We start from the raw sequence: 13146 nt of genomic DNA on the forward strand, positions 1-13146 counted from the left end.
GAGCTCCTTACGGTAACGAATGCATTTATTAGCTGTGTTGAGTGAAGGGTGATCACTTTCAATGATCAACCTGTAGTCAATTGACAAAAATTTTGACCATTCCCGCTTTCAACTTTTGCCCATTGGTGATGCACCGTTTTCCTACACGGTGGTCTACGAACGAACGTACGAAAGAGAGGACAGCGAAAGGAAAAGCGAAAACGATTGTAGACAACATTGAATACAAGTTGCGTGTGAGCGCGAAAGTAAAGCGGAAAGCTTTCCGGAAGCTTCTCTCTTAGCTTAGGCCTCGGACTGTACCAACCTTGAACCTATTATTGCGAGACCTTATACTACTTTAACATGCAGGAAGTTTAGGAAAATTAGATTTAAGAGATACAAATTAAAGACTGAACTATTTAGTTAATAAACCATTTCTTTAGAAAAAATATTATTTAAGTAGTTTTTTTTTAGATTTTTTTTCTAAGAATTTCACAAATAGCAGGGTTGTTCTAGTACAGCTTTTCGAACTCCTCGAGGAAATATATTGAAAGATTTTTTATTATAAAAATCACCCCATTAAAAACCTCCATTTCGTCATGTTTTAATATAAACTTTATTCGATCTTTTTTTTTTTGTTTAAATTTTGCTTTACAGACTCCTCGAAACTTAAATCGAACCCCGCTGGCAGCACGTGGCAGTCCTTACGAGCACACGCTAACGAGGTCGCGCTCGGGATCCCCTAACTACGCTACTGTTGTGTCAATCACGTAATACTTAAATGGTAAGTATGAAGCGATGCCGAACTATATGTACAATAATTTAAAAACTGAGAGGAAACTCCCATTTTTCGCTGATTTTATCTTTGAACTTTTTTTTCACCCCGGGTTTCCCGTTCACCTAAAACACTAACTTAACGATACAAAAAAAAAACTCGTAGCAAAAAAGACATACAAAACAACAAGGTTACAAGGGGTGTACAAGGTGTAGTGAACTAATCTTAATTAAAAAAAAGGGGGTTTTGTAGTAAATAGTTGTAGGGAATCGCCGGTGTGAAGAACGGAGCTGTCGGGACAGCAAAACCAGCCCGCAGTCCGCAGTCACGCCCGGGGTCCCGAAATACATAGTAATATTTGCACAGTTTGGCCCAAAAACACAAGTACTGGATGTGTACGTAAATGCGGTACTTGCTACGATCTGTCCACTACGATCAAGCGGGATGATCAAGGAAGATGAAGAAGCTCACAGAAGTGGTCGTTAAAAGTAAAACGAAACTCGTATGCCTTACCAGAACTTATAGAATAACTTAGAGGTTAGAGCGCTTAGTTTTAAACACGCGGGACAAACACAATCACACACGACATGCACTACAAGGCGAGATGAAATGAAACGTTGTTGGTCGGTCACGGTGATGAAACTAAACACGCAAATGGACGGATACACTGACACTGACAAACACGAAACAATACATCGATATGTACAAATGGTTTAAACAATTAAAAAAAAACACGTACAAATACGCTAAGCTAACTAACCTAAACTGAATCGATTATGAAGAATCGGACGTCTGTGACAACGACTATGAACGATCGGTTCAAATCGTTCCTCTAACTAGAAGGCACTTTGTGCCGGTAGCTCCGGGAGGACGTTTGGGGGACAATCTATTGTAGATCTAAAGCTCCCCCGGCACTACTAAGGCTACATAAGGCTAGGCTTTAAAACTTAACGTCTAGCTTGTTCTACACGCTATAGTACGATTGCCGAATGCTTAAACACTAACTCTTAACAGTGTCGAAGCGTCGACGAGAAACGTCCTTACAAGACGTCAGTTGCCTTAATGGATGCAACTCTCTCAAGGAACGTTCCGCGCCGAACACTCGACACTCTGTAATGTGATGGGTATGGGTGGTACAGATAATAACGCTTCCTTCGAACTCCATGCACACAGAGCGAGTCTGTGTGTGAGACTGGAAGCGTTAAAAAGTCACTAAAAGTACACTAATTCTAACACTTCTAAACCGCCGTCTGTGGAATGCCCTCGATCAGGTTCGTTCGGCTGGCGTTGTTGCTCTTCATGCCACCACCGCGGCTCGATGGTACGGGAGTTATTTGCTGTGATCGGCCCAACACACTGCCAGCCGTTACAGACGTCTCACTCATCGGTGAGGTAGCACCGCCCAGATCCCGCTGAGATCGGGCCAACTCGGCAGGTGTTGCTGACGACGCTATCAGATGCTTCGAATCCGACCTCGGGAACTTCCCGTTGCGCTGGATCGGTTCGGTCTGGACGTCCGCCGTACCACCGGCGTACTTGATGTTCCGATCGAAGTTCGATTCCTTCGACGGTGGCGGTGAGATGGAGGTCGATTCCTTCATCGAGATGGCACTGCGTAGCGAGCTTTGGCTACCGGTAAGACCACTCTTCCCGGTGACCTGCGTCATACCGAGACTGCTCGGTGACCGGATAGAGCCACCGTCCGGTGGCATCTTGCTGTACTTGGAGGGGGAATCCCGGTACTCGTAGATATTGCCCGATTGACCACGAAGCGGTTGGGCCTGGAGCATGTTGTTCTCCATCACTGTGTCCCGTTCGGATTCGGGATTGTCCATACCGAAGACGGCTTCATCGTAGAGGCGATCAGATTCTCTGTTTTGGGTGAGAGACAAGAAACAAAGAGACCAGATGTTAGTGGACATTGTGGTGAGGGAATGGAATAGTGGTTTGGTACCTTTTTGCACTGCGCCACATCATACAGCACATCACGACCAGGACTAACAGTATGAGACACGCAGCAGCCAGACTCCAGAACGCGATCTGCAGCGGTTCCTTCGGTTCCCACCAGAACTCCGTCGTTGGTGGATAGGTTGGTATCAGCACACCGACCACCGTTGGGAGGTACTGCAAATAGAGAGACTCACTTTAGAAATCTTGCCCCGAAAAAATGGGGATCCTCACATCGAACCTACCTCCATCCAGAAGGCACTCTCCGTCTGCCGGAAGTTCATCATGATCGACGAGTTGTACGTCGTGTTCAGATTCAGGTACTTCAGCTCACCATTCCTTGCCTTCTCGAAGTAAAGGCCAAGAACCTGCGTCGGCGTAGGGTTACCGTACCGCGCAAAGTCCGAGTACGTCTTCATGAAGAAGTGACTCATGTTACGATCGTTGTCCGTCCACATGAGCCGATCGAAGCGTTCGCGACGAGGGAAGAACTCGACGTCCATGAATGGAGCACCGGCGAGCAGGTAGTGCTCGATGTCGTGTGGGACCTTACACCATTCGGCGAGCTTGAGACCTTCTATGGTGGTGTTCAACACGTAGCTGTACACTGGGACGTTCTGCTCTACGAGCAGCTTGATCAGTTTGTCCGTTGGCGCTCGATACAGGAAGTCTGACAGGAGCTTTGAAAAGATCAACAAAGAAGGTTAGTTTATTGGAGAACTTGGAAAAAAGACAGAGAGAGCGCCCTCAGATAACTCACATTGATGTATTGCTCCCGTATGAAGGTAGTATTCTTCGGATCCGGCCAGTACGTGTACATGTACTTGATCGCCTCGTACGTCCCATTCAGGTTGAGCGTGTAGTTGTACCGCAGCACCAGCTCTCGCACCTTCTGATCGAAGAACTGTTCGTCCACCTCAAAGTACGGTGCCAACGATTTGTTCCCCGTAATCACAAACGCCGCCTCCTGCAACGTAACTCCGCTCATGTAATGCAGGCCACGATTAAAGTGTCTCCGGCGAATCAAAGCGTCCTGGAGTTTCCGATAGGAAGTGCCAATCCCGTTCACTCCATCCCTCGTACCAACTATCCCCCGGGAAGGTGAAGTTGTTCTCCAGCACCGGTCCCCACGGGAACAGGCCCACGTGCGGTGGGAACTCGGCATTACCGAGCTCGTACGAACTGCGCCCATTGCGCATGCAGTTCACCATCTTCCAGGACGTTTCGATCGAGCAGCCAACGTTCTGGGCAAACACGCGGCTCGTGTTCTGTGCTCGCCACTTGTCCACGATCAGTGCCCAGTCGGCGAGCGCTGAACCGGACTGGCCGATCACGCGCGTTACGATGTCCTTTGTTTGTGGGGCGACCATGAGCAGGCCGGCCGATGCACCACCGGCACCAGGACCGAACAGAGTGATGGAGTTACGATCACCGTTGAACGATTCGATGTTTTCGTACACCCACCGGACAGCCATGATCTGGTCGAGGATGCCGTAGTTGCCGGGTGAATTCTCATCGCCGGTGGACAGAAATCCAAGCGCACCTAGTCGATAGTTGAAGGTGACGACAACTACATCGTAGAACGCGGCGAGCATATGCCCCGGGAAGGTGTTGGAAGCGCCACGAACGAATTCTCCACCATGGATGTAGATCATCACGGGGTAGCGCTGGGCCACACCGGCTTGTGTCTGTAGGAGAAGAAAATTTTGAATAAATAGGAACGTCCTAAAGATGTTGGAGAGGCAAGTTAACTTACATTTGGCGAGAAGATGTTTAAATAGAGACAATCCTCGTCCATATCTCGGATACCCTTGGTAGCTCCCGTGTACTGCACCGGTTGCGGACATGCTGGACCGTAGTCGACGGCCTGTACCAACTGCCAGCCGCGATGTTGTCGGGGTGGCTTAAAGCGTCCCTCGAACGTCGGCGGCAGAGCATACGGAATTCCCAGGAAGGTGGAGCACTTGCCCATGATCCGATCCACATTACTGTGCCATGGACGGTACAGATTCTTCGGATCTGGATTGTCGTAGAGATATACGATGAAGCCCTGCACTTGTCCGTAGTTGGTCGTCACGAACACGTCACGCTCGAGCTGCATCGAGTCTCGGCGCAGTTTACCCTGGAGATCTTCGCGCCAGCCACCGAGAACACCTGGGAACGGCGTTTGGGCGAGTGTTGGATTGGTCTGGAAAGAGAGTTGAAGCCAAAAAAATGAAGAAGAATTGCCAATTTGTCTCTCAAGATATTCTCCCTGAAGAATTCATGCACTACGCAATGTGCGTTCCACGTCCACTAGATCAACGTGTCGATAATTAACGACAATCGCCTAGAACCTCAAGCATGGGAGATTCACGACGATCGGCGTCGGTTCGTTTGCCTTCACAACGAGACTCATTTATAAGGATGGGAACAAGGCCAACCGCTTGAAAGGGAAACCAGGCAGCACTGTTTTGCACATCTTTTGCACAGATTGTTAATTATGATGCATCCGCCCACCACACCCCACCGAAGCTGCAGAAAAGTGCAATCCGTTTCCTTTCGGCCCATTGATGCGATGCGGTGGGTGCGGAGTTGCTGGTGAATGTTTTCTCTTTCATGTAGTAACACCACCGCCACGGTAAATCGAACCCCCCCCCCCCCCCCCCCAAACAGCAACATGATCATGATTGACGGCCGCCGGCTCTGGCAATCTGGGTCAGTGCTTCGGCTTCGGTACAAAGGGGCGGGGCGGGTGTTGAATTACCTAAGCGTATTAATATCATCGTTTGTTGAGAGCGAAATGAACGATCGATCGTTATGATAGCGATGCGATCGGAAGCGAGCATATGGATCTCGTTAGCCTTAAAGTCGGACTTAAAAATGGGTGTAAATAAGGGAGAACTGGATGAGATTTAACGTTTTAAGAGAGAGTTGGAGATGTAGCTTACCGGATCATACTTGAAGCGATCATCGCCCAAACCAGTGTTGGAGGGATACTGGCCGGGAAGACTCTGGCCCGGGTACTGTTGGCCGTACCCGTTCGGTTGATAGTAGCCATACCGGCGATTGTTGAACGTGTATGTTCTGAAAAGGGAGAACGGAAGTTGTAGCTTATAAATTAATCATGGACAAAGAGATCTAGCGAGATCAGTAACTGGAGACTCTAGAACTGCAACTGAGCTATAAATGAGGCTTGTTCTAAGATCAGTTTTAGCCTTGAGCATGCCCTCCATATGTAATGCTTGACGGTACAGTGACAGATAGATAGCCAACAGAGGCAAGGCAGGTCGAGATCGTTAATAGCTTATGGAGTCGTTACTGTTGAGTGTGCTTTAAGATTACAACAGAACCTAAGGCGATGTGTGCTACAACTGGAACTAGCTAGAACTATCGTTAATCTCTCTAAGATTTTCAGGCAGGCAGGTACTGACCTAAACAATTTGCACACATAAATGACACCTACAATAATCTCACAAATCATCACTGATCAACCCCTGCCTGTGGAGCTCAGAACAACTGTCCACACTGATAAGCCTTAAGCACATTACATCACCGCCAACAACATCTTGCAGTACACGATATGACTTATTATGCCTTGAACGTCCCATAGCACCCTCGAACAATCGATATCGGACGTGACTTCACTTCACTTGAAAACACTCGTACGTCCAATAATCAGCCATCACGTACACAAACACGCTCAACTTACCGATAGTCCGGATCGCCCGGGTTAGGAATCTTGTAGTTGAAGTCACCTTCCCGCGAGTACCATCGTGGATCGCGCGTCGTGTAGTACTGCCCGTTACAAAGCCCGACCGATGCGCACGCGACCACGACGATCACCAGCAGGAGCGATGCATGATGCTCCCGGGACAGCGTCATCGGGACTCATCGACGTTGGCCGCCGGTTGGGCCCTTTTTCTACTCCTCCCGAAATCACGCACACACACACGCACTCTTGTTTGTTTTGCTTTGATTGCTCGTTCAGCCTAGAGTCACCTGTCGCGCTAAAGGGTCTCACAGACGGCGAGACAGTCAATTAGGATAGCGGGTCTCATAAAGGTACCTCCAGACGTCTGTGGTACGTCACATGCGTTACGTCACACGCAAACAAAAGCCCTAAAAATCGGATCAGATTTCTGGCAGGTACTCGGATCACGGATCACACACACGCACACAACACCGTGCATACACGATCGCTGCTGAATCAACTGTGGTAGACGAATGGATGGAAATGGGTGAGTAATGGGTCGCGCAAAGCAAGTTCCGAGCCGGCGTAATTGAGGTCCGGGCCCAGAGTAAGAAAGGTTAGGTTTAAATGAAATTAGAGACGTCGAAAGAATGCCGCCAGTTGGTGCTGACTCAACCCCGTCTTCGGCGGTACTTCGTTAACGGTGACGATTTATTAATTGGGTCATAACATCGTCGACCCGGGTGCTGGAATTGGGAAATCCTCCAAGAAATGACACTCCACAAGCGGTTGTGGACGTTGGTCGCGTTCGAGGAAGACGCCCTGCTTTAATTTAATTGATCCCGCCCATTGGGTAAGGTTAATGGGTTTAGTCTGCTGGCTGGCTGGCAGAGTTGAGACACACGCTCGCCAGCAGCTCTCCGGTCACATACAATACAGAGCTGATAGAATATAATTATATAGAGGCACGGGTGGCATGAAAATAGATTAAAGTCGTTAAAAAGAAAACTCATGAAGTTCACCATAGAAAGACATTTCTTGGGTTTCTCGCCAAAATAAAAAGTCTCGATTGATTCTTCAACCTTCCCACAGTATTAATAACAAGCAAGCAAGCGAAAAAAAGGGAAAGGCTTAAGAGTAAGATTTTCCCAGGATTAGTTGGCCGTTTTCCCACAGGTACGGAAGACGTGAAGCCCTCCTATCGTGACCTGGGATCCCATTCGGACCATTTTTCCCGCAGTTTCGGAATGGATTATTTTGCGCTGTTGCGATCATTTGCTGTAAGACAGTTAAGCTTTTAATTGATATAGATCCACCTGTCCCTTCTTGGGGAATTCTCTTTCACACAGCAATCACCTGAAGACGTGAACTTCAAGTAAGATACCTCACTGATTAAACACTGACCGAACCTAACGTCCCTGAACGTGGGACATAAATCCGCTAATCAAATAATCAAACAAAACCTAGCCCACGGTTAACTGAATGCTTCCCAACTCGAACTAAAACGGGTCAAGTGTATGCTTCCACGAGGAATATAATTCGACAGCTACCTCCGGAGCATAGTTTCGTAAATCGATATCAAACTGATAAGAGGCCGAGAGAACAGGGTTCCTGCTAAGATAAGAGTGCGGAGGGATGTGTCGCCTAACCTTCACGCGCTTCTTCTTTCTGGGTACCAAAAACTGCCTCGCTAAGGTGTAAAATTACTTGTCCAAGGGCTAGCCGGTGATGATAAGGGAACGGGTCACACTGCCCTAGTCTGATGGGTTGTTTAGTAAGCGATTTGATGAGGGTTTTTATATGTGTGTTTTTTGCATTTCCTCACATACGGCTTCCATCGGCCGATTGGTGTCAGTTGTGCTTCACGACCGTCAGAACGGAAATTGGGGCCACCACAACGCCAACTACGGGAAAGTTGTGCCTCGTTTGGGTCGGAAGATGCAGTCAATGTTTGTCGAGGAAGTCACTCCGTTTGTTTGTTTGTTTTTTGCACAAATAGTGAAACTGCTGTGGCGCTTCCGCTTTTCACGGTGGATGCATGTTATTATACGCTCCAAAGAGGACAACATCGGGCTGGTGTGCAACAATAATAGATGGTTTGGAGAAGAAAAACAAGCCAAATGGGTAAATCGAAAGAGTTGAAGGGTGTTTAAACATTTGTGTTTTTAGTTATGTTCTTTAGAAAAAAGAGTTATTATTGTTCAGTTTATACGTTTGCTGTTTATACATGAAGAGGTCGTTAGGCCAAGTAGAGAGAGAGAGAGAGAGAGATAGAGATACCTTCACACAAACTTGGTGGGACCTCGCTTTTGTAGTGCACTATGAGCCACAAGTCACTGTTACACTTCAGCAACGGGAATTTCTTCCCTAAAATCTTACTTGTCGTGTTGAAAGTAATTCCTCCCCAAAAAGCTGCATTCTCATTAGAAATAAAAACCCAGCACCAGACTCAACCCCGGTATATTAAGGTAGAGCCAGCCATAACGTACCATATGGCGGTACGTACCCAAAACCCAACGAGGGATTCTTTCGATTCATTACCGTGAAAGCTTTCCAATTGCCCTACCAATACCCTAAAATCCTACCTAGCCTCTCCCGGGTTGGGCAGGGAAAGACTCCTATTGGAAGGAAAAGAACAACAATAGCAAAAAGGGCTCATCGGAGAAAAGATGATGGAGAAGTTGATGAAAACGTCCAAATTGAACTGCCAAATAACGCAACCGGGGTATAGAACGGTAATGCTTTCCTTCGTTCAACACCCAACAGCATTTAAAGTAAGGTACGCAAGCAACATAGCTAAACGTTCAAAATATTAGAAGCGAAAGATAGAATCGAGAAGAAAAAAAGGAGAAACCTGCACTTAGCTTTGAAAAATAGGAAAAAATATAGAAAAGGTACAAGCAAGAATGAAAACACAAAAGAGAAAAACGGAACCCCCGAAAAGTCAAAAGTGCGAGGGTGAAAAAAGAAACACGAAACACGCAAATGAAAACAGTAAAATGTAACAAGCAAGAATGATAGAAAGAGAACCGAATAAAAATGTGTGAAAGCGAGCCAAACACAAGCAAGCAAACGAAACAAGAACAAGCCATGCCGGTGTAGGATTGTTGTTTCTGAGTGGGGAAAAAAGTTATGTTTATCTTGTCCGTAACGGACGTAACGGCGCGACGGTGTGTGTATAATCTACCTGTACGCGATCGCAAATGGGCTCGCAAGAGATCAAGTAGAGAAACAATCACCCCGAAAGCCAAAAAGGTGGCTGACTACCTTTTTTTGAATCAAGAAAACAGAATCCCGAAGGAACAACCACCGAAAGAGAGCAGAAAAGACAGGTTATTTTCTTTACGCGTGTGTGTGTGTGTGAGTGGGTATTTTCTATCATCCCCCATGTCTACTTCGATCAAGGCAACGGCTGGATGATTTTCACATAATAGTGCCCTCCCGAGATCTTTGCCACTTTCGGACTTTTCGGGATTTTGTCTTCACTTGTTGACCACCAAACAGGCGCAACTTTGCGTGGGGTGGTTTTTTGTATTAAGATCACACACACACACACAAACAATAACGGGGTGGTTTCTTAAGATGGGGCGAGTGGAGCTCGATCGAGGGGAGACAGGAAAAAAACGTTAAACATTAAAAGTCCCAAGCAAAGCTATGTGGTCAAACAGGTTTTTGGTGGGCTTTCGTCGTTAGTGTGTGTGTGTGCCATTTGCTGGGTAGTATTAGTTAGATGGGATCGTGTTATAGGGGGGGGTTGTTGGCTTCCCTTTTTTGAAGAGTCGTTGGACGGATTTAGCTAAACTTCAACGCACGCATAAGCGAGGAAAGCATTTCTCGTCCAAGTGAAAAATGCCGCGTAGTCTGATGCGTGACGCAACGGGGTTTGTTTTTCCGAGGTTGGGTTTTTTTCTGCTACACACACACAGCTCACCAAGCCAAAACATGGCTACTCGTTTACCATTTTGCGTTACCATGGGGATACTAGCCCATAGTGTGGTTTGGTTGCATTGGACGTCTCGCACACTACCGTATGAGATCAAAACACTCTGCCCAGATGAATGGCCATTTTTAAAGGGGCGTTTAGCACGATTATCCGATTCAGGTAAAAAGGCTACGGAACAATGAACTTTGGCTACGCAATGAGGTTGTGTCACGCGGGAATTTTCTTGGGCGCGGATTCACACGCAAAGACACACACATAGAGACCGTGCAAGCGAGCGTACAACCCCGTGATGCACCATGCTGTGTGTGGTGAGTTGAATCAGACACTGGCACTACAGCACTACATTACAACAAACAATAAACAGACTGAAATTGCTTAACCACTATCAGCGAATGATTCACACCTGCGAGAAGCAACACACTTGTGTTTCGTTTTTCCTCGGAATTCTACCCTCACACACACTCGCACGTCCAGGCTCACACTCGCAAACAATATGGCAACTAGATTAAAAAAAACAAGATCGATTTTCCACTTCGTTCCTACATTGCGAACTCGTTTATCTCAGGTTCACTTGTGCTGTTATCTCACGCACCGCTGTTATCACTTTCGTTGGAGTTGTTTCATTGTGCTGTGGTGACGCACCTGAAGCAAAGGTGCCTCCCTTTTATCACACACACACACAGACAGATACAGAGCCCCCAACAGGCGATCGTGTGATGGGGCGGAAGGCTTTTACTTGCTTTTTCCCGTGTTATCTCTCACACACACGAGATGAGCTACCCTTTTTCATCTTCATTCACTAAATTTCACTCTTGTTTTAACTGCTTTACATTGCGTAGTTCTACTACTTCTCGCACACTTACACACCACTTTCCAGATCCCTCCACAACCACACTTCCACCACGCCCTCACCTGCTCTCACATGCAGTTGAGATGCACTGGCACTGCACGACGCGCCCGTACTGGCAAAAAGCACCTCCGCGTTCGTTCGGTTGCGCAGACTAAATGAGAGACGGTTGCTCTTTGTTCAGCTTGCGAACGCCAATGTACAACACCCATATGCCAGCCGAACGCAACACATACACGCACGCAAGGGTGCTGGTTGGGAGCCAACATACATGGACGGTGTTGTTGAGCGAAAAGCGAAGGGCATCATGGCGAGTGACTGAGCGCCACAAGGGTTTACTAGCTCTTCTACTGTCTTTAATCAACTGTCTGTCTGTTAGTGTAATATATTTATTTTATACAGTTTTTAATATGCGTCGGTTTATTCTGTGTTTTTTGGCGTTACCGATGTTATCCAGTTTGAGTTTCTGTATTTTGTTTTGTTTTCTTCTTTCTTTTTTACTATGTTTCGTATTTATTTTTTCTTTTCTTTCTTTGTTTTTGTATCTATTCTTTCTTTTTTTGTTTTCTCTGTACTATTTTTTCTTGCCCTCTTTTTGTGTTTTTCTTTTTCTTCTTTTCTTTTTTGTCTCTTGTTATATTTCTTTTTTTCTTTCTTTTTTTTTTCAATTACTTTCTGTGTTTATGTCTTTTTTTTCATTCTTTTCATTATCGTATGATTCTTCTTCTGATTTTCTATTTTTTACAGCATTCTTTGAAGATTGTCCTATTTTCGACTATAACTTATATAAGTTAGGTTTAGCCAATCTTATCTGACTTTCTTAATTACATTTGCCTCTTTTACTTCACCTGGACGAATTGTTGATTACAAACAATGATCTTCTAATTTAATAAATTTCAGGAAACAACTTTAAAACTAGGTAAGCGTGTACCAAAACGCAATTTTATACTGATGATTCAGTTGTGCAATAACAATCATTTCACACCACTAAACTGGACCAAACAATAATCATACTCTTCCACTGGGTGTCATAATCGGATTTAATTAAACATATCAACGAAACAAACCGAACGTATCGTGACGCTCATAACCATATGCGTGCGGGGGTGACAAGACATGCCGGAGTACGCGACAGATAGTCCGAAGATCTGATTAAAGTCAATTAAGCTTTGATCTTAGAGGATCTTCTTGTTTTCATCCAAAGCAAACGCCCGAACGTCTACTTGTGAGGGGACCTTTCGTGAGACAAAAACAATTAAATTTCATCAATTAACGAGATGCTTCCTTTCCACCGTAACGAATTTGAATAAATGGTATTAAGATGGGTTTATTTCTCAACACGAACTAATACGCTTTCGTTAATCTTGTAAGCTTTAAAATTGTGAGATTGCTCTTTAGCAAGATAGAATAATTGTATCGAATCTGGAAACTTGTTTTTCTTTAGAACATGCCACAACGTGCATTTTCAGGTCTGAGGGTTTGACACCCTTGCCTTTACATAGACAATTAAAAGGTCTATTGCAATGAAAAGGATTGGATTGTGCATCGGCTAGATGGGCTGGTGGATGTATTGCATTTGAATGAAATATTTCAGAAACCTTTCACGCAATGATGATATATTTCATTTAAACACAGAATTATGCAAACCGTTGAACGGAACCATTTATACCGTCGAAGTATAGCGTATAAATGGTGCATTTTGAACTATTTCCAAAATAAACTATATTGAAAGGGCAAGGAATCTTCTTAAAAAACATAAAAAATCAAGAAAAGCTATTAAATGATTTTTAATAGTTTTCACACTTTAACGATTGAAGAATTGTGCCTAAATAGATGTACATTTTTTATTTTCCATTAATTTCTCCTCATTTTCACGTTGCCGTTTTTCTATCTCACTTCAACACACTTGATCTGTTTAATATTTTCGTTTTTTTCTCTTTTTTCTCTTTGCTTCCGTCTTTTTATCAGTAACCAATTTTCAA

General features: G+C 45.3%; 1 protein-coding gene across 1 annotated transcript; it reads right to left on the reverse strand.

Moving 5' to 3' along the window:
- Window positions 1-618: 618 nt before the first annotated feature.
- Window positions 619-11328, reverse strand: LOC118513656 (cholinesterase). Its single transcript, XM_036059742.1, is given in 9 exon segments — window positions 619-2626; window positions 2709-2878; window positions 2947-3381; window positions 3462-3734; window positions 3736-4389; window positions 4458-4889; window positions 5632-5767; window positions 6393-6894; window positions 11185-11328. Coding segments are annotated over 8 exon segments (2907 nt in total). The 5' UTR covers window positions 6566-6894; window positions 11185-11328; the 3' UTR covers window positions 619-1992.
- Window positions 11329-13146: the final 1818 nt, after the last annotated feature.

The sequence above is a fragment of the Anopheles stephensi genome, chromosome 3 (genome assembly GCF_013141755.1).
Source record: "Anopheles stephensi strain Indian chromosome 3, UCI_ANSTEP_V1.0, whole genome shotgun sequence".
Taxonomy (NCBI): Eukaryota; Metazoa; Arthropoda; class Insecta; order Diptera; family Culicidae; genus Anopheles; species Anopheles stephensi.